At 39.7% G+C, this 25,971-nt stretch overlaps 1 protein-coding gene across 3 annotated transcripts in view; it reads left to right on the plus strand.

Moving 5' to 3' along the window:
• Positions 1-25,491, plus strand: part of FNDC3B (fibronectin type III domain containing 3B) — a 352,800-nt gene extending 327,309 nt beyond the window's left edge. For all 3 annotated transcript variants that reach the window (XM_043875197.1, XM_043875198.1, XM_043875199.1), the window contains exons 24-26: positions 7,258-7,424; positions 10,075-10,202; positions 21,999-25,491. In XM_043875197.1, the coding sequence (XP_043731132.1) occupies positions 7,258-7,424; positions 10,075-10,202; positions 21,999-22,310 (607 nt within the window). In that variant the 3' untranslated portion in view covers positions 22,311-25,491. The remainder of the gene's footprint in view (positions 1-7,257; positions 7,425-10,074; positions 10,203-21,998) is intronic.
• Positions 25,492-25,971: the final 480 nt, after the last annotated feature.

The following is a 25,971-nucleotide window of genomic DNA, read 5'->3' on the forward strand; positions in this document are numbered from 1 at the left end:
TTTAGGTCAGCAGGTTAGATCATTTTGAGGAGTTCATATTAATGGACTGCTGTTAGCCTTCAGTGTGCAGATAGCAACAGGAAAGTAAACACAGAAACCTCAGGATTATCTATTTTCTATATGAACTTGTTATTTGCCTTCCAGAGAATTCTTGGATTTTTTTAAACAAAACTGTTTTAAGGAAACAGATTTTAAAATTAAATTATTTGTGTATCATTTTCCTCTGAAATGATTTAAAATAAGCACTTAAAAATGTAATATGTCTGAATTTTTTCTGTCAGTTGCACTTTGGTGCAAAAAAGTCATCTTTTGCAATATTAAAACCTAAAATACTGAGGTTGAAAGAATTTCTTGAAAATGTCAAAAATTTGTTGTTTTGCCTTCGTAATATATATTTAATAACAAATCATATAAGTTTCTTGGTCCTTTCATTTGGATCTTAGTAAATTCCTGCCAGGTGAATAAGACAGTTGTTATCCCAAGTGTCTCAAAGCAGACTGGAGAGTTTTGACTTGTTCATCATGACGGTAATAGGCTCTGCATTGTGGCCAAGGTCTTTGTATCTCTTCGTATCTAGCATGGAGTACTCGGTCAGGCAAGCAGAGTAGAGGCGTGTTAGTTTTGTATTTGTAAACATGTAAAATGTTTTTTTCAATCAGTGGTAAATTGCCAGCATTGAAACCCACGTGTGTGTGTTGTCATCAGAGTGTTTAGTTTCAAGAAGACATTATAGTCAAAGCTGAAGCCAGTTGGGGGCAGGGCCATAAAGAGTTTATTTAAACCCTAAACTTCCAGTGACCCACCGAACCTTCTGCCATGGTTGTTTCCCCCTCCAAGTATTTGTTTTAGTACCTGAGAGCATTTCTTTGTTTTTCCTTTCCCTAAGTAAAAATGCCCAAATTTCCATTAATGGCAGCATTTCTGTAGCATCTGCTGCTCCATTTTCAACTGTTTTCATCAACATTTCTCACCCAGGACAGGGTGGATGGTATTTACATGCAGTTTTCCCGTCAGCTCCAGGAAGCCAAAGGGATGTGGGTGAGGGGGGTGCCCTCCAGACTTCTCCAGTGTTGAGAAAGGAGGTAAATCATTCATGAATCTTGCTGCTTTGTTATTAATAGTGTTATAAACAATAACCACTAATATTTATCAAGCACTCACAGGTGCTAGGCAATTTGTAATGAGTCCTCTCTGCATTTTCCCATTTAATTCTCATAACAACCCTCTGAGGGGGTCAGCACTACTGTTGTGCCCATTTTACACAGGAGAAAACAGTTTACTTGGCTTACATTAGTGAAGATCACCAGGCTGTTGAACTCAAACTCAAGTCTGTCTACAAAGATTGTTATTACCCATCGTGCCTTCAGCCCCTGCACCAGTGGGGGAGCACCACAGTGGAGCTCAAGGTGTTTCCATACCTTTCCTCTTACTTGGCCTTCACAGGAACCCTAGGTCATGGGACTGATGCTTCCGAAAGGACGTGGCCATGGGCATCAGGGGTTGAGGGTGGAGCAGAAGACCTCTCAGAGGCACTGCCAGTGTAAGCCCAGGGCTCCAGGAAGACCTTTAAGGAGCTGTGATATCACCAGAGGTCCCTGTGGCCTGAACTGGTACTAAAATTACTCAGTGACTTTACTGAGCATGAACTACATTCTAGAAGCCGTGCCACCTGTTATGTGTTTATGTGTGTGTGTGTGTGTATATCTCATTGTGTTTCGATAGCACAGAGGCATTCATGTGATATGAGAAGCAGTGCAAATTTCATGCACACTCCCTGGTTACTAGATTAGATTAACTTTATTGGGGCGGGGGCGGCGGGAGTGTTATATGTCTAGCACAAGCCGTAACAGATGCATCCGAGCGTCACAAGTTCAGAGGGACCTCTTCCTGCTGGGACATGAACTGGTGGTAGCCCCAGCAACCTGTAGAATAGCCTGTGTGGTGGGAGTTGAGGGCTGCAGTGGTCCTCAGGGTACCTTGCCCTCATTGGGAGGGTTGGTGGCCCTCGTGGTACACGGTCTGGAGCCACTGGGCTCCTTGTGTTTAATTCTTACTGTGTTTTGGGCTCAGTGCTAAGCTTTTTACCCACATTTCCACAGTTGACTCTCAAAACAACCTATTAGGTGGATACTGTCCCTGTTTTGCAGATGGAGAAATGATTAACAGGGGCAAATGGTTTGGCAGTAAGAGGCAGGGCTGAGACTCGTGGCTAGTCTTCCTGGGTCCAAGTCCCCTGCCCAACCCCTGGAGACCAACAGTGGGGGAGCGGAGGCGGGGAGAAGTGAAGGGTGGCCAGTCTTCACCGGGCGATACAAACCAAGGTATGCCCCAGGGGAACGCGGACTCCCCAGATAGTGCATCCCTTGTCAGGGGATTGAGGTCTCAGTTTCAGCATCTCCTGCTGGTGAGATGGGCACTCCAGCTGCTGTAGGTCCTCCTCCTTCCCCGATGATTTCTTCTCATGGCAGAGATCTTCTTTTCCAGGGCTTGGGGTGGTGCATTGTGACATGATATGGATCAGGTCCTTCTAGATGACAGGAGGGCCTCTGGCTGTGGCTCAAGTTCCAGGGCTGGTGGCGCATGCACACATGTGGGATCCCAACACTGACCCTGAACACTCTAAACATAAGGCGGGGAGGTGCCATCGGGACAACTGGATGGCCGCTGGCCTCTTCTTCATGGCAGAGCCTCACTCTGAGTCCTTGGTTGTTGTAAAATGTGGAGTCTTCAGTCACTGTGTCTTGGGATGTGTAGCATGTTTAATTCTATCACCAAAGGCCTCTGGTTTACTTATTAATGGATTTTAAAAATAAGTTGGTCTTGGTAAAACAAATATTTGAGGAATATTTTTAATCTCTCCCTGAGTGGTTCTAGCCACAGGGTGTTAACCTAGGGGGGCTCCCAGAGAGGCCACCATGCAACTGGCTGTAAATCACTGGCTCTGAAGAAGGTTCTTTCTTCTCCTGCCTCTTGGAGTGATAGAAAATACAGAATTGGGGTGAAAGAGGGATTGTTTTGTGTGCGTGTTGGCTTGTGCACTTTTGTTTGGTTGGTCATTATTGTTTGAAAGAGAAGTCACCGTCAGCACATACAGCAAGTTTAGGGTCAACAGATATTTACTTGAGGCCTGCTCTGTAGGGGCTGGGGCTGTAACGTGAGCTTTCATACTGAGTCCCGCCATCTTGTGAGGAAGGTGCCCCTGCCCACACTTCACTAACCGGCCTAGTGGGTGAGGGTAAACGACCGCTGTGTGCAGGGCAGCCTCTCCCCACGCAGCTGACCCTCCACCCAGGAGGAAAGAAAGCAACCTCAGGGTTGCTGTCTTCTCAGCATTACAAAATGACTGTGCCCCACACTGCGTGGTTGTTACCTGTCCAGATCATTCTGGGCACGCTCCTTGTAGTAACACATTTCAGCCTCACAACAGCTCCATGAGGTAGGTCCTGTCATTAGCTTCATTGCACTGTCCCTCAATGCAAACAAGCTCCCTAATGGCAAAATTGTAAAGTTTTCCATTTCCATCACCTGTTCCGCATGCTTTTTCTAAACTGGAATGCAATTTTAAAAGATTAATAAAATGCTGTGGTACACCAGCAAAACAAGAGAAAGGAACAAAATAGCTATTCTAAAACTGGCAGATTTTGATGAATTTGAAGATTGAAATATTTGAAAATATACCATTTGCTCAGTTTAGATTATACTACAAATTTAGAGTACTGACTCTGCTTCAGTAAATTTCTTTATGAATGTGAGTGCTGTTGCCTATGTAGATTTATTGAACTTATTTCAAAAGAAAATACCCTCCTCAGAGCCAGGAACAGGCAGGGAAGCAGTACTGCTGCTGGTCATCCTCTCCAAACTTCTTTAAAAACCAGGCTGTATTGCAAGGTTGTAGTGAAGATGCAACACTTCTACCTCTTAAATTGTGACTGCCATTTTGTGGTATAATTAAGGGCAATTACTCTAGTTAGAGATTCTAGCCTGAGTGAGGCTGAGTTAATAAATAGCTGTTTGCCTCTAGCATTAGCAAGGGGTATCTTCATTAAGGATGTGATGTTGTTAGGTACACTAAGTAGGTTACCATGGTATTTGTGGGTTTCAGCCTGGACTCTGGCTCTTCCTGAAATTAAAAATGTTCATTCTTCAGTAAAACGTTCTTCCTTACACAGCAAAGCAGAAGGAACATTAAACGGGTGAAATGACTAGGGCTCAGGAACTCCACTGCAAAGGCTAATTAATGCATGGATACTTTAAGATAAGTATTAACTCTGACAGGTTTTGTAAAAAAAAAAAAAAAAGCTGCTTAATCTCTGTATCTGTCCATCGATCCATCTGGAGGGAATGTTGTCTAGCACATGGAAAAGCTGCTGCTCTCCTTCAGAAAACCCTGCCCACACACCAGACCAACTAGTTCACAGGGATTAGGTCTAATCAATCTTTGAATACACAGCTTGACACACAACAGATGTTCTAGAAATGTGTGCTAAATGAATGCATAAATTCTGCCTACCCTTAGGCCAAATCAGTGCAAGAGACATTTTGAATTGTGTGTGATTGTACCGCTGACTGACTCGGGGCAGTATTTGAAGACAGTGCATTGTCCCCAGGTGCTGGGACAAAGCCCTGGAAAGTGGGAGAGACAATTGGCCTGTGTTAGGAACAAGGCATTGTGATTGGATTAACTCACATGGCAGTTCTCAGAGCGTGGTCAGGCCAGCCGATTCAGGTTCCGAATCTACTAAAGATCCTGGATAACGTTAGGAAGTTATATTATTTCCACAGGTATACAGTTAACTATAGAAGGAAAAGTGGTAACGTTCTATTGTAGTTCTATGCAATCAGTTTCATTGTGAAATTTTTAATTTTCTTAAGACCCTGGGGAAAACACTTAAAATGTAAGCCTGTTTTTTTCATGCCTTCTATGCCTGTGTCATGGAAAAGTTATTTAGCAGAGAAGTACAAAATAGTCCTGATTCAGATGGGAGAAGGATCCATAAGCTGCCCGTCTAAACTGTCCAGCTCACCTGTGCTGTTTTTCTATTATTTTGATTAACCTGATGGATGATTCTGAGCAAAATTTTTCTGTTTTACAGATTTCCTCAAAGATGTGTAGTCCTAAATGTCATCTTTCTAGTTTGAGAAAGGGGCTTTGGAAGCTCTTGGGAAGATAAAGGCTAAAATTGAAAGGATTTTCTAGTTAAACCTCAGTTATTTAGAAAATTCTGGTAAAGAGGACATGGTATTTCTCAGATGCCCAGTTAACATTAACTTCTTTGCCTAGTACATAGTAGAAGGTAATTAATATATCAGATTATATAGTATTACCTTATGGAAAATCTGAAATTTGTTTTTATTAGTAAGTAAAAGCATGAACTGATGTTTCTAGAATCTATACCATAGTTTTTATTTATTTTTTTGTTGAAGGATAATTGCTTTACAGAATTTTTTTGTTTTCGGTCAAACCTCAACATGAATCGGCCATAGGTATACATATACCCCCTCCCTTTTGAACCTCCCTCCCATCTCCCTCCCCATCCCACCCCTCTAGGTTGATACAGAGCCCCTGTTTGAGTTTCCTGAGCCATACAGCAAAGTCCCATTGACTATCTACTTTACACATGGTAATGTAAGTTTCCATGTTACTCTTCATACATCTCACCCTCTCCTTCCCTCTCCCCATGTCCATAAGTCTATTCTCTATGTCTGTTTCTCCACTGCTGCCCTGTAAATAAATTCTTCAGTACCATTTTCCTAAATTCTGTATATGTGCATTAGAATATGAATATTTATCTTTGTCTTTCTGACTTACTTCACTCTATATAATAGGTTCTAGTTTCATCCATCTCATTAGAACTGACTCAAAGATGTTCCTTTTTATGGCTGAGTAATATTCCATAGTGTATATGCACCACAACTTCTCCATCCATTCATCTGTCAATGGACATTCAAGTTGCCTCCATGTTCTAGCTGTTGCACACAGTGCTGCAATGAACAATGGGATACATGTGTCTTTTTCAATTTTGGTTTCCTCAGGGTATGTGCCCAGGGGTGGGACCACTGGGCCACATGGCAGCTCCATTCCTTGTTCTTCAAGGAATCTCCACATGGTCCTCCACAGTGGCTGCATCAACTTACATTCCCACCAGCGGTGCAAGAGCGCCCACCCCGCCCCCCCCAACCGCACACACACCCTCTCAAGCACTCACTATCTGTAGACTTTTTGATGAGAGATTATAGTTGAAAATTTCCCCAACATGGAAAAGAAAATAGTCAATCAAGTCCAAGAGGCTCAAAGAGTCCATACAGGATAAACCCAAGGAGAAACACACCAAGACACATACTAAAACGAAGACTAAACACAAAGAAAGGATATTAAAAGCAGCAAGGGAAAAGCCACAAGTAACATACAAGGGAAACCCCATATGTTTAACAGCGGATCTTTCAGCAGAAACTCTGCAGGCCAGAAGGGAATGGCAGGATATATTTAAAGTGCTGAAAGGGAAAATATCTACAACCAAGATTACTGGACCCAGCAAGGATCTCATTCAAAGCTGATGGAGAAGTAAAAAGCTTTTCAGACAAGCAAAGGTTAGGAGAATTCAGTACCACCAAACCAGCTTTACAACAAATGTTAAAGGGACTTATATTGTCAAGAAATACAAGAGAAGAAAAAAGATCTTCAAAAGCAACCCCATACAATTAAGGAAATGGCAATAGGAACATTTATATCAATAATTACTTTAAAAGGAAATTAATTAAATGCTTCAACCAAAAGACACAGGCTGGCTGAATGGATACAAAAACAAGACCCATATATATGCTGTCTACAATAAACCCACTTCAGACCTCAAGACACATACAGACTGAAAGAGGATGGAAAAATATATTCCATGCAAATCGGAATCAAAAGAAAGTTGGAGTAGCAATCCTTGTATCAGACAAAATAGACCTTAAAAGAAAGAATATTACAAGGGATAAGGAAGGACACTTCATGATGATCAGGGGATCAATCGAAGAGGAAGACGTAACAATTGTAAATGTCTATGCACCCAACGTAGGAGTACCTCAATGTGTGTATTTTTTTATGTAGACATATATTAGATATTAAACAACTATAACATAGCAACTGGTTGATTTTTCAGATGGTATGAAAAGCATTTATCAAGTTGGCCTAATCTGTTGCATGTTTGTATCATAGTTAATATCTTGTCACTAATAAAAGTTCAGGTGGCTAATGGATGCTGTTCCTTTCTCTAGGTTTATTTCAATCTACAGAGGACCCAGCCATACCTATAAGGTCCAGAGGCTGACGGAATTCACATGCTACTCCTTCAGAATCCAGGCAGCCAGCGAGGCTGGGGAAGGGCCCTTCTCAGAAACCTACACCTTCAGCACAACCAAGAGTGTCCCCCCCACCATCAAAGGTTTGTGGACCATGTATTTCCGTGTGCTATTCTATGAGGAAGTGTTGGGATTTAGCTGTAGGAGGCTCAATTCTGACCTTAAATATGCTCTCCTAATATTTCTCATATCAGCCAGATAGAATCAAAAGAACTTTCTAAAAGAGAAGATTGGGAAATGGGTTCTACAGGGGGAATGAGAGGCCTTAAAGGAGATGGCTTACTGGTGTGACTTCTCTTGAGTACATGTAAATTATTATCACAAATAACAGTGAGGCAGTCTTATCCCCACAGGAGATAGATGGGCCGAGGGAAGAAAGAGACCAGAGCAACAGATGTTGGGTTAGGAATGCAGGTGAATTCCTGGTGGTGTAATGCTCATGGAGTTTACCACAGAGGTTTGAGTACCTCCCTTCAACAGTTGATCCGCATCTTTGGATGCCCTTGGTGTGTAAATGAGAGGCTAACAAGGGCGGCATCCCCACCTTCCCTCCAACCCGCAGCTCTCATGGGAAGGCTGCAGCAGCAGCCTGTCCTCATCTCCTGGAGTATTTGTCTTGAGGTTTATGAATGACTGGTTGACTCTCTGCCCACTTCACGGGATCAGGGAGTGAGCAAAAGCCAGCTCCACTCAAGCGCTCCGTCCACCAGGTCTGCTCAATCCTTGTCTCCCGCTTTCAGCCAGAGTGCTGCCTCTGCAGAGCAGACCCGCCAGGCAGACAGCGACAGGGCAGAGCTGGCTCATCCCTTTTCACCAGTGCTGGGCCCAGGTCCAGTGCCTCTAGGACCCTTGAGTCTGCACCCTCCCCTCCCCGGTACCCCCCTTTGCTTCATCCAGCTGCTGCCCAAAATGACTCTGAGGCTGACAGATAGACCAGCAGCCCACCTGAACCCGGTTTTACATGGGGTCAAGTGAGGGTTGGCTCTGCTATTTGAGGTGCTAGGCAATGAGCACAAATTATGTGTTTGGCCCCAAGAGCTAGGCCATTTGAATCACTGCTTCCACACAAAGAGCTGTATCGGATACACCAGGACATGGAGTGCATTACAGGAAGGTGTGGGGCCTCCAGGGCCTGAGTCAGGGTCTGACTCACATTCTGTTAAGGTTTCCCATAGGAAACCTTAGAATTGCAGGGTAACTTAGAATTGCTTAGAATCAGTCGTGTCCAACTCTTTGCCACTCCGTGGACTGTAGCCCGCCAGGCTCCTCTGTTGATGGGATTTCCCAGGCAAGAATACTGGAGCAGGTTGCCATTTCCTACTCCAGGGGATCCTCCCAACCCAGGGATAGAACCCACATCTCCTGCATTGCAGGCAGATTCTTTACCACTGAGGCACCAGGGAAGCCCCCTTGCAGGGTACTTTATGGTACATGCCTTCCCCGTGCTCCCCTGGCCCTCAGGGGTCCAGAAGCTCTTTGACTTCTTCCTGTGACTAAGATACTGATGTAATGGATGTAGACTTCCGGGTCACTTGGGCACTAAACGCCCTGGCACTTTGGCGTGGCTCTGCCTTTCAGCTGTAACAGGAGACTCCTGACCATGCTGTGGCTGATAGGTTTGTTGTTGTAACAGGTTTGCCACTTTTTTACCAGTTAGCTAAATAAGTACGGGGGTCTTTCCAACACTATCTTTGTCTCTGAAGGTGATTATTGAGGTAGATTCATCTTTTGGAAAATACACCACCAAATTAATAGTCCTTGTAGGTCTTGGTACTTCTTCAGGTGGACTATGTCCTCACGCTGCCACACTACCAGGTCTTCCTCTCACTTTTAGATTCAGGAAGTTGTCATAGCTGGAGGACTGTGGTTGGCTGAGATTCTTTCTTTAGTTTTTCCATAAATTTCAGCCAACCCATACAAACTTTTTTTTAAAGGCAACTTTTATTTTTCTGAAATAGTGTTGTACAGAATTGAAAGTAGAAACAACTGCTTCTAGAGAATTCATGTAATTAGAAATTTAAAATAAGGGCATTCAGTGAGAGGAGTTACACATGCTAGTTACAAAATGGAAACATATCAGATATTGAATATAAGAAAATTTTATAGCCTGTAAGTGCTTTGCTACAAACTAATATAATTTCACTTTAAACCGGAATGATGAGCCCAGTAGGTAGAAAATTAAAATATACGAACGTAAGATAACTTTTACAGGCTTGTGTCGAAGGCCACCTGCTCCTCAAACCTTTCTCAGACCCTCACATGAATGTGACCTCCCTCCCCTGGAACTCCCCAATGTTTTCCTTGTACCTCTCATTCCCATCTGGCCTACGTTATGTCTGCTTGCTTATCTTTGTTTCATACCTTTCTCTCTGCTTCCCTTAACTACATCTTAATTTCCTTGAAAGTAGTGTCTAGTTTTGCAAAGTACCTAACACAGGACTTAATCATAGAAGGTTCTCATTAGCTTTAAGAAAAAAAAATGAGAATGCAAGCCATGTCAAGCAGTTATTAATAGGATAGTAAGCAAAGGACTCTTCGCCAGTGACTTCAATGCCTTCTCTTTGTAAAGGGTGTCCTGATAGATTTCTAGGGGGCTGGACAAATAAACTCCCCTCCCAGGGCAGGCACAAGCACACTCTCCCTCTCTCAGATTCTTGGTAATATTACTGAAATACTGACCATTTATATGATACTTTGAATTTTTGACCGTGAATGTGTGGATTTGTATTTCAGCACCTCGAGTAACACAGTTAGAAGGAAATGCGTGTGAAATTTTATGGGAGACGGTACCACCCATGAAAGGCGACCCTGTCAACTATGTTCTGCAGGTGTTGGTTGGAAGAGAATCTGAGTACAAACAGGTGAGAACCAGCATGTGTAGCACGTGTGTGGCCTGTCAGTCTGGTTGGCTCCTGGCCTCTGCCTGTTGCTGTGAGGGTTCAGTGGCAAGTGAACTACATTTTTCTTAAAATCAATCGTAGAAACTGATTCACAAGTACCCATTAGCTGACTCTTTAGGATATAATAGCTCTAGCTTATGTTCTTATATTTTCAGTTTCTCAAGCATGATCTCACGGGTTTTAAGTTCTATATTTCTATTTGATATTGCTTGTGGTATTCACAAGTATCAAACTGTGTATGTATCGAAAACTGTGTCAGTGATTTTACTCTAGAGGGGAAAAGTGTCAACCTAATTACTGAAGCCCCTGTTCTATCTGCTTTTTTTACGGAAGTTATAATTGAAGGATGAGGAAGGAAGAAGAGGACTTATGAGCCCTCAAGGCTATGATTCAGAAGCTTTGGGTCACTGTTTGTCGTCCTTTAGCGTGCGTAGGATCATATGAGAATCTGTTCATGTGGATTTTGATTCAGTCAGTCTGGGGTCATGGTTCAAGCCCCCAGGTAACACTGATGTTGCTAGTGCATGGACCATGTTTTGAGTAGCAAGACTATACATATCACATGATAAAGATTTGGGTTTATCATTCATTACACCCTTTTTGATCCTGATTCTTCCAGAGCCACTCATTGTCTTGTCACTAGCTATGAAAGATTCAGCTACTCTATAGGTTTCCATAACATTCCCAGAAACTTAATAACTATGTGAAAGCAGAATATAACGCTGTTGCTCTGTTAGGACAGCTGAGACCCGCTCCTTCCCAGCACTTGTAATAGAGGTGTGCATTTACATCAAACTCAAGAAATTGAAGATAAATGCCACCTGCCTTCTGAATCTTTATCATAATTTGCAAAAACTTCTTTATTCAGATAAAGAATAAAGGCTCCAGATACACAAAACAAGTAGAAAAAACAATTCAGAGCTTGTGTTAGTTCACTGGTTAACATCCCTCATGTGATAATAATGTGTAGAAAGAAAGAAAATTTTAGTAAATTTCATAATCCTTTGTTACTATGAAGTGTCAGATTTAAAGTGAATTGCTTCAAACACATTTTGCAAAAACTTGTTTTAAATATGACAGCCACCAGTGTTGTTTAACATCAGTGGATGGTTTCACCAGTTTCCATCATTCCTCTTAAAGAAGAGCAAACACACTCTTGTTTCCTTTCACCTTAGAATCTCATTTTATACAGTATATTTCATTTCACAGTAAATACGTTTTTAATTTATTTATTATAATTGGAGACTAATTACTTTACAATATTGTGGTGGTTTTTTGCCATACATCGATGTGAATCAGCCACAGATATACATGTGTTCCCCGGTCCCAAACCCCCCACCCCCTTCCCTCCCTATTTCATTCCTCTGGGTTGTCCCAGTACACCGACTTTAAGTGCCCTGTTTCAGGCGTAAAACTTGGACTGGTGATCTGTTTCACATATGGTAATATACATGTTTCAATGCTATTCTCTCAAATCATCCCACCCTCGCCTTCTCCCAGAGTCCAAAAGTCTGTTCTTTATATCTGGGTCTCTCTTACTGTCTTGCACATAGGGTTGTCATTACCATCTTTCTAAATTCTATATATATGCGTTAGTATACTGTATTGGTGTTTTTCTTTCTGACTTACTTCACTTTGTATAATAGGCTCCAGTTTCATTAGAACTGACTCAAATACGTTCTTTTTAATAGCTGAGTAATATTCCATTGTGTATACGTACCACAACTTTCTTCTTCCTTCATCTGCTGATGGACAGATTGCGTCCATGTCATAACTATTGTAAACAGTGCTGCGATGAACATTGGGGTGCACGTGTCTCTTTCAGATCTGGTTTCCTCAGTGTGTATGCCCAGAAGTGGGATTGCTGGGTCATATGGCAGTTCTATTTCCAGTTTTTTAAGGAATCTCCACACTGTTCTCCATAGTGGCTGTACTAGTTTGTATTCCCACCAACAGTGTAAGAGGGTTCCCTTTTCTCCACACCCTCTCCAGCATTTATTGCTTGTAGACTTTTGGATAGCAGCCATTCTGACTGGCGTGTAATGGTACCTCATTGTGGTTTTGATTTGCATTTCTCTGATAATGAGTGATGTTGAGCATCTTTTCATGTGTTTGTTAGCCATCTGTATGTCTTCTTTGGAGAAATGTCTGTTTAGTTCTTTGGCCCATTTTTTGATTGGGCTGTTTATTTTTCTGGAATTGAGCTGCATGTATATTTTTGAGATTAATTGTCAGTTGTTTTGTTTGCTATTATTTTCTCCCATTCTGAAGGCTGTCTTTTCACCTTATAGTTTCCTTCATTGTGCAAAAGCTTTTAAGTTTCATTAGGTCCCATCTGTTTATTTTTGCTTTTATTTCCATTACTCTGGGAGGTGGGTCATAGAGGATCTTGCTGTGATTTATGTCAGAGAGTGTTCTGCCTATGTTTTCCTCTAGGAATTTTATATTTTCTCGTCTTACATTTAAACCTTTAATCCATTTTGAGTTTGTTTTTTTTGTATGGTGTTAGAAAGTGTTCCAGTTTCATTCTTTTACAGGTGGTTGACCAGTTTTCCCAGCACCACTTGTTAAAGAGGTTGTCTTTTCTCCATTGTATATTCTTGCCTCCTTTGTCAAAGATAAGGTGTCCATAGGTGTGTGGATTTATCTCTGGGCTTTCTATTTTGTTCCATTGATCTATATTTCTGTCTTTGTGCCAGTACCACACTGTCTTGACTATAGCTTTGTAGTAATAGTCTGAAGTCAGGCAGGTTGATTCCTCCAGTTCCATTCTTCTTTCTCAAAATTGCTTTGGCTATTCGAGGTTTTTTGTGTTTCCATACAAATTGTGAAATTATTTGTTCTAGTTCTTCACAGTAAATAATTTTACATGTGTTACTCTTTCAACTTACCTCAAAGATATGATTGGTTTCAGAGTTTCAGCTCACATGGAGAATAGAGGATTTTTCCTCCCACTAGATTTAGTCATCTCTAACACCAATAGAACCGTCCTGTCCCATAGCATTGTAAAAATGGGTTAAAGGACGAAATGTTACAAAATTTTACAACATATCATTTAACACTTAACAATATTCACTTCCCAACAGTACATTCATCACTGTATTTTATAAACCTTTTCTCCAGGTACCATGCATTTCTGCTTGTTCTTGGGTAAATGTTCTGCTTCTCAAAGCACACTGATTAATGCTTTTTCAATGAAAAACAGCATTTACTCAATATCTATACATCAGGCATTGCCAGAGTATAGGTTAATTCAACTTACATTTTATTGGTAGACGTGCTGCTTTGAATCTTGCTGTTTAATGCTAAAATATTTTAACCCATGAACATACAAATACTAATATACAATTCCATATATGCTTCAAAATATATTTCTTATTATAAACAAACAGCTATAAATTAGAGTTTCTTGGTGAAAACACAGTTAAACCAGGGTGGGCTCAGTAGATAGGAATTAGCAATCGTCTTGTAACCATGTGTTTCCTGCATTTACCAAGAAATGATTAAGGCAAGTTGCAGTTGAGTCAGGGACAATTTGTACTGAGTTTTTCGCTTCTCCCTATTCAGTAAGCATTAACTTAAGCATGATGTTTTGAGCCCTACATTCACTTGTTCTGGACACAAGATAGGGAGTGAAGCCTGTTTATATTATGTGTGCAAAATAATTGTTAATTATAGTCCAGAGATAACAGGCTTTGAATTCATAGAGGCAAAGGAAAAGAAAATGAGAGGTCATCATTGCAGAGCGAACACCGCGGCAGAGCTGTGGGCTTATGAGAAGCACTGTGTATACTTCAATCACAGCACTAATCACACAGGGTCCACTAATGTGTGGGCTTGTGTTATTCATTTTTATCTTCCCAGGACTGGAACATAGCTAGGCACTCTGTAAATGTTTTTTGCATGCATGAAAGAGGCCTGTTTCAAAGGAATAGGGTGATTTATACTTGCAGTGGGGATGAGAATTAAACTTGACCATAGGGGGGATTTAGAAGTGATATTTGTAACTTAGGTGAAAAAAATCACCCATCATAGGACAGTGGCTTCTGTTCCCCAAGCTCATGTTTTACAGGCAACATATGGCAAGGGCCAAGGCTTTTGCTGATATTTTGCCGGAAACATTGAGTTAAACTCTGTAATTAGCTTTCTTTTGTTTAGCTATCATGATGTAGGGTGAGCAGCTGGTTCTAATTATGAAACAGTCTATTAACTTCAAGTATTAAGTCCTCACCTAAAGTTTTACTCTGCATTAGTATGCATGCATATATTGATTTGGCTTCTCTGCCATTTAAAAAGTCTTTTCAAGCATAAGCTTTTTCTCAAGAAGCTTAAAAGTTCTTTTCAGACATTAATTATAAAGCATTCAAGAAAAGAATGAAAATTGTGTGTATATCCAGGGGACTTTTTTCACCTCACAAGACAGAACATAAGCAGTTTTAAAATCAAGAAAGTGAAATGATACACATTCATATTCAGATAGTAATGATTTTTATATAAAGTGTGTAAATATAAACACTGAAGGTAAGAAAAGGGTAACAAACTATAAGAAAGTATTGCCTACTGGGAGCCAAAATTTGTGACATATTATTAATATTGTTGCTGCTCAGATTTATTGCATTAAGAAAACATTTGAAGCATCTGAAAATTCATAGTGCTCCACCTTTAACTTGATGGCATCTCTGAATTTATTTTGTATCATTTTTAAAATATAGAGTATTGGGACATGTATTGATTCTTTGTGGTATCACACAAGGTACTGTGAAGAAAGATCTTCTCTTGACCTTGATGGAATGATTTTAAAGACTTGGAGCCTGCATATTTTTTAATGGTTTGCAATTTAATTCCCTAACAGAAATGAAACAGGCTATGATTGTCTATTTTCATAAAGGTTCAAATCCAAAGCAAAGTAAGAATAGATCAATATGGGAATATTTAAAAGCTATTATTTGTCTTACTGACTCTCAACATTTTGTAGGTTTATAGGTCGCTTTAAGTATCTGATGAGGGATATGACCCCTTCTACCAGAAAAATATTCATGCATACATCCATTTTAAATTGCATATAAAACAAATGTGTATTCAGTTTCCTGGAATTCTGATACAGGACCCCTGATTCATTGAGAAACTGTTAGGTGCCCTGTACAGTGAGGGCTGCCTGGCATATAACAGAATGGCATAATCTGTGCTCTCAGAGCTTCCCAGTCCCACTGGGGTGGAAACAGCATGCCCCCAAGATGCAGTTTGACAATAGTGCCCTTCCCATCCTCTCTGGCTCAGGAGCAGCAGTTCCTGCCCAGCATTGCACTCTCCACAGGGGAATCCTACAGGTTAGTAAATGCCCACTTCAGCAAGGGGCCAAGAAAGGTCAAGTCTGCCTTCTGGAGCCATGTGGTATTGGAGGACTTATTCACCTCTCTGGGCCTTGCTGTCTTGTCAAAGTGGAGATACTGATTCTCCATTTCAGGGTTACTGTGAACATCAGCTCTGCTCAGTCTTGAGAGGGTGCTGTCAGATGGTGATGCTGGGCAGTTATATCCCTTTTTCTTGGGAGAATTAGTAAAAGAGATTTCAAGGATTTCAACTACACAGCATGTTACTCTGAATTGAGGGTCACAGATTCTTCATTTTGATTATCTGGGTATTACTTTAAATCCTCTCACTTGGAATAAACATGTCAAAATTACTTTAAAATATATTGCACACCAAATCAAGGACAGAAATAGTTTTTGTAAAAATAATATTGCATGTATACTTACTGTGATATTATGATTGGTTACTTCAATAAAGATAATCTTAGATGGAGCTATGCCTTTTAAATTGGGTTGAGGCAGGAGGAAGAACCCATAATGGTGCCCCTGTCAAAATGAATGAAAACAAGAGGAGAAGAGGCGCAGCCTGCTGCAGAGAGAGGCACAGTCCCGTGAAAAGTCCCCTGAACTGTGCTGCAGGCCTGATGACCCTACTGATGGTGTGATCCTATGGCTGTGATTCTTTACACAAAAACAAATCAGTTATCTCAAACCTGTGGGACCAGAATCCTCAGGAAATGGAGTATTGGGATTGTTTTCATTTTTTCCTTAGCTAGGAAGGAAGCCAAAAGGTTTAATCATAAGTGTTGTCAACTACTATCAATGCACTGAAAACAACTCAATCATTGTTAATGACTCCGTTGGATAATCATGGCTGTACCTATGCTACACCCTGTGGTTTGTGTGGGGGTTCTAAATGTTCAGATGTACTTGTTTCTGGTAATTCTCCTCTTTTCAAACTGCCTGGTATAAGCATATCTACTCTTAAATATTTAAGGGTTCTAATTAGAGAACATTCGATGAGCATCTTCTCTGTTATAGCTATGTGCTATTTGCTATGGAAATAGAACCCAGTCCCACACTCAATATATTTATCACATATATATATATTTAAAGATAATAAAAACATTGTGTTGACAATGCTTTTGAAAGGGGTGAGGTCTTCCAATTAAAAGAAGAGCTAAAAGAAAAAGGTTTACAAATTAAAGCTCTACTTTTGATTGGACTTGTCATTAAGGAAGTTCCCTTCTGTTAGATGTTCATTTTTCCTTCACTAAGCTTTTTGCTTAAGGGTATGAGAAAAGTAGCATTCCTTTACTTTCAAAATGCATTTTCAGGGCTCTTTAGGGAGAGAAGTATAAATCAAAAAAATTATTTATATAAAGTCTCTATTCAAGATTCCCTGAGTTGGGTTTCTGGGAAATTAAATATACTGAGCCCACTTTCATAGAAGGAGCTAGCCATGCAAATTCTGGAAACCATAGAAATAATTTAACACTAGATATAAATGAAACTTTATATCAGCTTTCCAAAAATCTCTCCCACATCTGTGGGGAAATAGGTTACTAAGTGGTTTTCAGCCATGAGGTCATCAGTGTAGCATAAATTAAGAGGACACATCGCAGAAGTGCTGCCCAAGTCTTTCCCTGGTGGAGTCTGGGTTGGGGACCTGCTTTCCATACCTCATAAAGGAAAGGCAGTGGGACCCAGGGTGGGGTGATCTGGAAGGGTTTCACGGAAGCAGCAGAGAAGTTATCAGACTCCCTGGGGAGACAAAGTCAGAAGGTCAAGGGAAGTACACTTGGCATCACACCATAGTCACTAGATGAGGACTAACTTGGAGGGTGGGTTCAACCCAAGGACATGGAACCAGTGGAGCTAGAGCGGTTCCAGTGATGAGCGGGGGTAAGTGAGATGTGAGAAATCTCCCCTGGGGGCTACCGCTAACCACCCTTACTCACCTGAGACCTCAAGAAATTAACAGCTCTCTGATCCTTAGCTTTCTCATCTCTAAAATGGGAGTAATGCTCAGTTGCCAGAGTAATCAGAAGGATTAAATTTGATAAAGAGAACTTACCTCCAGCATACTCCTTTCACAAAGCATTTTGCACAGTTTCTTATTTAATAATCCCCTGTTGGGATTAAGTTAGGTACTGTTACTGTCCCATGTTAAAGACGAGGAAAGTAAGGCTCAAAGCTGTTATTTGCCTGAGGTCACAAACCTAGAAAGTGCCAGAGCAAGGACTTAGACCTGGAATCCTATGCCAGTTCCCTGGGGTTCCACAGAAGAGCTCCAGTAGCTACCACATTTCACTCTGCTAAGTGTAAACATTTCAAGAGGTGAGACCTCCAAAAGGATTAATGAAAGAAAAGTATCAAGAAACCTTACAGCTAAAGCTTAGATGGCATCTTTTCTTCAACTCCATCAACATCCTAACATTAACTACTGCCACCATAGAGTTAGAATAGATTGTTACCTGGGCTATTGCAGATAGGAAACCAAGGCTCAGATGGTGAAGGGACTGGTAGTATGCTGGTCACTCCCTTCATGAATGGTCCCAACAGTTTGAAAAAAAAAAGACTTGTTTTGAAAAATACTGATTTGAGCATCTAAATATGGGAAATTAAGTAAAGAACATTCACAATGAAAAGGTCTCTGTAAAGAAAAAAAGGTGCACCATTGTTTTTCTGAGACCATGCACATGATGTTGGGAAATAATCCATAGAAAGTATCATCATGGTGTAGTCTGAACTCCTGACTAGCTGGCTGTGTGTGGGTTGGGGCAGTCACCATGACGACAAGTTCATCTTAAAGTAGCCATTTAACTAACTTATCATTGGAACAGTGAGCTATGAGAAAGGAGTGATCTCTCAGGATCACTGGGGTTTTCTTATAGCTCTCTTGTCCTTGGCTGCTCCAGCCCTGCTCAGCCCATAGCAGTTGCTAAGACACATGCCACAATCTTCACAGAGAAAGAGTAGCTCACCTAGAGGCACATGCTTCAAGTCTTATAAAAGGGAATAGCAAAAGCAAGGGTGAATCTGGGAAATATGAGAAACACAATTGATTTTCTGGGGCTTACTCACTAAACAAAAGTACAATAAGACTCTTAATGGCTACTTCTAAAGTTTGGAAATGAGGGAGGAAAAAATTTTCAGAAGGCTGAGTATCAGGTGAACATTGGATGTTCTGATGCCTTTTCTAAACTACAATCTTCTTGCTCTTGCAGTTTGCACAACACGGGATGAGTGGCCCGTGCACTTGTGTTCTCTAATACAGTGTCCTGCTTCTTTATATGCTGGTCTTTAGCAACTGAATGTTTGTAGATTCCCACTGACTCTGGCAAGTGTTTCAGACAGAGTTGAGATTGTTGGAAATGCTCTTTATTTTCTAGGGAATTTATGTTAATGGGCAAAATTGTTTTACTAAGGTGGCCTGTCACTAAAAATGCCCCTATCACTTTTGATCACTGTATGTTAAAAATATATTTGAAGTATTTTTAAATTCTAAACAGTAGTAGTAGTAGTAATAATAATTGCTAACTTTTGCTGTGCAGTTACCTATATACAACCCATGTTTTAAGCACTTTATGAGGCTAACTCAGTGCTACTCAGCTGGAAAGTGTTTGGTCAATTTTACTTTCCTATTTAATTAACCAAATCTGTTTACTGATTTGAGTTTCAGCTAGTTTTTTCCTATCTCTAACATAAGACATGGATTTTTGTGTAATTTTAAGGTGATTATCATTTCCTCTAAGTGTTTTGAGTATCAATACCATTTTGATAGAAGAACGAAGTGGAAGAAAAATGGAAAAGGACAGGTTGGTCAAACAGGAAACACTTAAGACAGACCATTAAAGTAAATATTAATTTGTGATAAACAGGACTGCATCAAAAAATTTCTTAAAAAATGATTAGGTAAGCCACAAAACTGGGAGAGAATATTCATAACATAACTGACAAAGAACTTACATCCAGATTATATTAAAGAACCACTGCAAATTAAAATAGGCAAAACAGTTGAACACACTCTTCACAAAAGAAGTTATATGAATGACCAAATAAGCACATGAAGAGGTGAGAAACACCTTTAGGCATCAGGGAAATGCAACTGAGGTACCAGTCTCACCCATGAGAATGACTGGAATATAAATGACTGACAATAACAAATGTTGGTGAGGCTGTGGAGCAACTGGAACTCTCATTCTTAGCTGGCAGGAGTGCAAAGGGATGTGCTTGTTAAAACTTTCCTATGCAGGAGTTGCTTGTATATTTTTGAGATTAATCCTTTGTTGCTTCGTTTGCTATTATTTTCTCCCAATCTGAGGGCTGTCTTTTCACCTTGCTTATAGTTTCCTTTGTTGTGCAAAAGCTTTTAAGTTTCATTAGGTCCCATTTGTTTATTTTTGCTTTTATTTCCAATATTCTGGGAGGTGGGTCATAGAGGATCTTGCTGTGATTTATGTCGGAGAGTGTTTTGCCTATGTTCTCCTCTAGGAGTTTTATAGTTTCTGGTCTTACATTTAGATCTTTAATCCATTTTGAGTTTATTTTTGTGTATGGTGTTAGAAAGTGTTCTAGTTTCATTCTTTTACAAGTGGTTGACCAGTTTTCCCAGCACCACTTGTTAAATATACAAGCAGCTCCTGCAGCTCAATTCCAGAAAAATAAATGACCCAATCAAAAAATGGGCCAAAGAACTAAACAGACATTTCTCCAAAGAAGACATACAGATGGCTAACAAACACATGAAAAGATGCTCCACATCACTCATTATCAGAGAAATGCAAATCAAAACCACAATGAGGTACCATTACATGCCAGTCAGGATGGCTGCTATCCAAAAGTCTACAAGCAATAAATGCTGGAGAGGGTGTGGAGAAAAGGGAACCCTCTTACACTGTTGGTGGGAATGCAAACTAGTACAGCCACTATGGAGAACAGTGTGGAGATTCCTTAAAAAACTGGAAATAGAACTGCCATATGACCCAGCAATCCCACTTCTGGGCATACACACCGAGGAAACCAGATCTGAAAGAGACACGTGTACCCCAATGTTCATCGCAGCACTGTTTATAATAGCCAGGACATGGAAGCAACCTAGATGCCTATCAGCAGACGAATGGATAAGGAAGCTGTGGTACATATTCACCATGGAATATTACTCAGCCATTAAAAAGAATTCATTTGAATCAGTTCTAACGAGATGGATGAAACTGGAGCCCATTATACAGAGTGAAGTAAGCCAGAAAGATAAAGACCATTACAGTATACTAACGCATGTATATGGAATTTAGAAAGATGCTAATGATAACCCTATATGCAAAACAGAAAAAGAGACACAGATGTACAGAACAGACTTTTGGACTCTGTGGGAGAAGGCGAGGGTGGGATGTTTCGAGAGAACAGCATCGAAACATGTATATTATCTATAGTGAAACAGATCACCAGCCCAGGTTGGATGCATGAGACAAGTGCTTGGGCCTGGTGCACTGGGATGACCCAGAGGGATCGGGTAGAGAGGGAGGTGGGAGGGGGGATCGGAATGGGGAATACGTGTAACTCCATGGCTGATTCATGTCAATGTATGACAAAACCCACTACAATATTGTAAAGTAATTAGCCTCCAACTAATAAAAATAAATGGAAAAAAAAAAAAAAACTTTCCCATGCAACACAGCACTTCTAGGTATTCGCCTAAGAAAAAGAGAAACTTAAGTCCAAGATTTGAACAAAAATGTTCATAGTACTCTTACTGTATAAAAACTCCAAACTGGAAATAATGCAAATATTTGTCAAGAAGCAAATGGACACATCAGTGTACAGGCATGTGATAAAATACTTATTCTTCAGTAAAAGGAACAGCTGAATCTCCTAGGCACAGGAAAGTGCACAGTGACTGTATTTGTATGAACCTCTAGAGCAGGCAAAACAAATTACAGGATGAAAAGTCAAAATAGTGTTTACCTCTTAGGGCTGGGGTGAGCTATCTAATGGAGTAGGGTTTCATGGTGTAGCCACTAGCGAATGTCAACTGAGACTTTGCCCTTTATTTCCGTAATTTGTTTTTAATTGTTTACATTTAAAAAATTAGTACTGTGCACCAAGATCAGAGAGCCCTTTATAAGAATTAAGTCATCTGCTGATTTATAGCCTAAATTATTAAAATTCAACTAGATGCATCACCATTACTTGTATCAGCTGCAGTACTGATGTGTGCCTTACCTCCTGTCAATATCAGAGCCACTGAATTTATGTTTTATTCAGAGTAGGTCAGAATACTTTATGGATGAAATACAGACTTGGACAAATGCCATTCCAGGTACTCTTTGTTGTTATGGAGTTCATTTAAACCTAACCAGTTCTACAAGGACCCAATGTTATATGATTATTACTTCAGAGATCACAATGTTGTTATAATTGACCAGGACTTTTCTTTTTCTTGAAGGTGTACAAGGGAGAAGAAGCCACATTCCAAATCTCAGGCCTCCAGACCAACACAGACTATCGGTTCCGCGTGTGTGCGTGTCGTCGCTGTTTAGACACCTCTCAGGAGCTAAGCGGAGCTTTCAGTCCCTCTGCAGCTTTTGTACTACAACGGAGTGAGGTCATGCTTACAGGGGACATGGGGAGCTTAGATGATCCCAAAATGAAGAGCATGATGCCTACTGATGAACAGTTTGCAGCCCTCATTGTGGTTGGCTTTGCAACTTTATCCATTTTATTTGCCTTTATATTACAGTACTTCTTAATGAAGTAAACAAACCCAACGAAACTAGAGGTATGAATTTAATTAATGCTACACATTTTAATATACACATTTATTCAGATACTCCCTTTTTTAAGCCCTTTTGTTCTTTGATTTATATACTTATTTTACAGATTTAGCTAGGAAAAAAATATCAGTGTTTTGGTGCACCTTTTTGAAATGCAAAACTAGGAAGAGGTTAAACTGGATTTTTTTTAAAAAAGAAGCAAACCAGATACCAAAAGCTAGCTTATGTTTTCTTTTAAATTTTTCAGATTTGCCTTCATTCTGTCTTCACTGATGTCTTTTGCAAGCCTTTGATTTTTTTTTTTTCCATGTTACAGTTTAGTAATTTATATTCACCGTTCACTTCTTATGTCTTGATCATCTGTATCTGTGAACATGAATCACAGGGCTAGGATTTCGGCATTGTCAGAGTATTACCACACAGAAACCACCACATGATGGACAATATGTTCACTCAGATAAGGCTGCCCTAAACAACCAAGTTGTCACTCAGTTATTTAACTGTTTAGCTCATTGAAATCAAAATGTGTACTTTAATCTAAAATGTTTTAATAATCTGTATTTCCTATGATTTTAACACTATGAGCTGCCTGTCTAAGAAATCAAGTAACCAAAATGCACCTATAAATTATGGAGCATTGTAGATTTTACCACGTCAATTCATAGCAGTAACTTTTCGAGGGCATTGTGCAATAGTTAGTTGTTTCCTTGTTCAGCTATTTTAAAAGCTGCTTTAACTTGTTTGTCTTTGTATATAACTACTTCTAATCTAATCACTAGAGTTATTATATTCTGTTATGTTTGACCAGAATTCTATGACGAGAACTGGTGACGGTTTAGTGCCTCTGCCCATTGTCCATGATTTATACTAATTGTGATCAGTCTCCTTATATGTCAGCTCGTTATTTTTGAAAGATTTGCCGTTAGGCTGTTCTTTGAGGTATCAATGAAGTGATTGAATTTCAGTTCCTTAATTCAGTGCACATAATACTAATCTAATAGCAAATGAAAATTAAAACCCAATAAATTTGTAGTTCCTATTTTTGGGGGTTGACTTGGCTATGTGTGGAGAGGGAATGGTATTTGCTGGTAAGAAGCACAGGGTGTTTGGGGGTCAAGGAGCCTAGATTCTCTCCCTGGATCTGTCACTAACTTGCTGCGTGACCTGAACACGTCACTTTACCTCTCTGTGCCTCAGTGTTCCCATGCATTAAAAATAAAAAATAAAATGGGGATTCTAATGTTTGTAAGTGCTTTGAGATCCTTGATCAACAGGTGCTATCGGAGTGCAAAGTGTTACTCTTGCATGTTTCTTTTGATTCCTGAGATTGTCAATTTTAACCCAAAGTCATTGGATTATGTATATGAAGTCCATAATGTTTGCGTACCTCAGGGACATTTAAGAGTTGGAGGTGCAAATATATTCCAAAAGGGTGCAACAGACACAGTGTATCCCCCTGCTTCTGTTTTTGTATATTTTTGCTACTTGGTTTTTCTTGATCATAGCTATTTTGTGCTTGGTCTATGTTGTCTTAAAATGCAGTATCCTGTACTAGCTTATAATGTTCCCATACCAAAGTCATGGGGAAACCAACATTATTTTGTTTTTGGTTTATTTATACTATATTCTGCATACAGTACTTTAAATGCCAATTACAGTGCAATCTTTATTTATTGTAAAATTTTTTAAATGTACTTATGTACTAATTTTCCCTTGTAGCATGTTATTTTTTTGTGTTTTATACTTTTGTAATTTTAGGTCAGTCTTGTTCCTTGGCAACATCTGTAGTATTACCATTCTTCTGACATTTTCTTGTGTTTTTAAAGATAAAGAGCATCTAGTGCATTAAATGCCAAAAAAAAAAAAAATCCATTATCAGTGATTGAAACGTTTACATGTACCCAAGAAAAACATAATCATCTCTTTAAAGAAAGTGCTAAGATCAATGAATTATTCTGTGTGCCTACATTGTGATGTAGTAAGTACTAGAAAGTTCTGTATTTTGTTATTGACTAGAATAACTAGTTTAATTAGCCTTGCAAACTGATGGCATCAAGGTAAATATATTTCTGCCAAAGTTTCTGGCCTTCCAAAACTCACTCCACTATTAAATGTGCATTACAATTCACTATAACAACTGCATCTGCATTTTCTGAAACAATCTCATGCCTTTGGGGAGAAGGCTTTTTTTCTTTTTTTTAAACAATGAAGAGTCAGCTGAGTTACAAGAACCTTGTCTGCAAGAGAAAAATAAAATCCCTTTTTGGAAACACTTCAGAACTGCTGCTATAAAGAAATTCTCTCAATTGGTTGGCATTTTTTCTTAATGAAATAGTACTTTAAGCCAAAATTGCTATGAATATTTGATCTTTGAGATTTTCATACTGTCTAACCACCAGAAAGCTGAGTGTGTGAACACTAGCTAACAGCACTTTATTTTATTGCTCTCCACTATTGACTGTTCATTATAATTCCCCAGTCAAAAAGTTATCACACTATCTGGCACTATTTTATATTACAAATATTATGTATATGTGATATTGATATATAACTATATATTGCCATTACACATGAACAATAAAATAAAGTGTTATGTTAACCTTCTCTCTTTGCTCTTTTGCAATATGTAGGAATGAGTGAGTGGCTTTCTGATGCTCTCTATATGTCAAACTCCTCTCTGGCACAAGAAATTCCAGTCATGTGAAGCAAAATTCCCTTTTGTCCTCAAAGAAATTGTTCAAAAAGAAAACTTTTTTAAAAGATTTTTTGCATATTATCTGCCTTGTTCTTATCAACTTAAAATGTTGGCATTTTCTAACCATGTTTTGTCGGCTACAGTAATTCAGTATTCCTGTCAAATTTGAAAAGTGCCCTAATTGAATGTGTTTGAATGTTATCCTTGCACAATTCTTTAAATTGAAAGACAAAATGTTTTACCTCACTGTTGGACATACATTCCAAGCTTTTCAACTTTAGGAGAAAAAAAAAATAATCATGTTTTCCTGTATTGTAAATTTTAGACTATTTCATATACATTGTATTAAAACTGCCATATCAATTTTAATGTATAGATTTTGCAAATACTATGCTATATGTAATACCTAACTGTATCTGTAGTGTATATGTAATATATTTATGCCCAATAAATGTTTTAATTCTTTCTGACTTAAGTAGGGTTCTTCTGCCATGGATAGGATTGCTTTTGTTGTTGTTGTTACTTTTTAAAATCTTAAACTACATCCCAGAAGTTGTAAATTCAGATGCCTTTAGAGGCCAGGCAGGTGGCATAGTGCAGGGAGCTTGCTTTGCCATCTAAAGGGGTGGCTGCCACCCTGCTCCTGGTTGGGGTCCTACGGTTCTGCCACCCACAAACATGTAGGCTAGTTTTTTCAAAAGAGGCTGCAAGTCCAGATCTCCCTAAATGGGCCAACTAACATGCGATCGTGGACAAGGCCCATGGGCAGCCAGTTCTTTTTCAGAGTCTGTGTAGATAAAGTACGCTTGTATTCTAACATGTTATCCATATGCCAAACTCAGGAGCCCAGGTTTGCCTCTTCACTTAGCACCTGGGATGCTCCTTCTCTGGGACAGACTCGCACGGTTCTGACCTCCCCCTTCCCTCCTCCAGGTCCCATTCAGCAACAA

The sequence above is a fragment of the Cervus elaphus genome, chromosome 19, assembly GCF_910594005.1.
Source record: "Cervus elaphus chromosome 19, mCerEla1.1, whole genome shotgun sequence".
Lineage (NCBI taxonomy): Eukaryota > Metazoa > Chordata > Mammalia > Artiodactyla > Cervidae > Cervus > Cervus elaphus.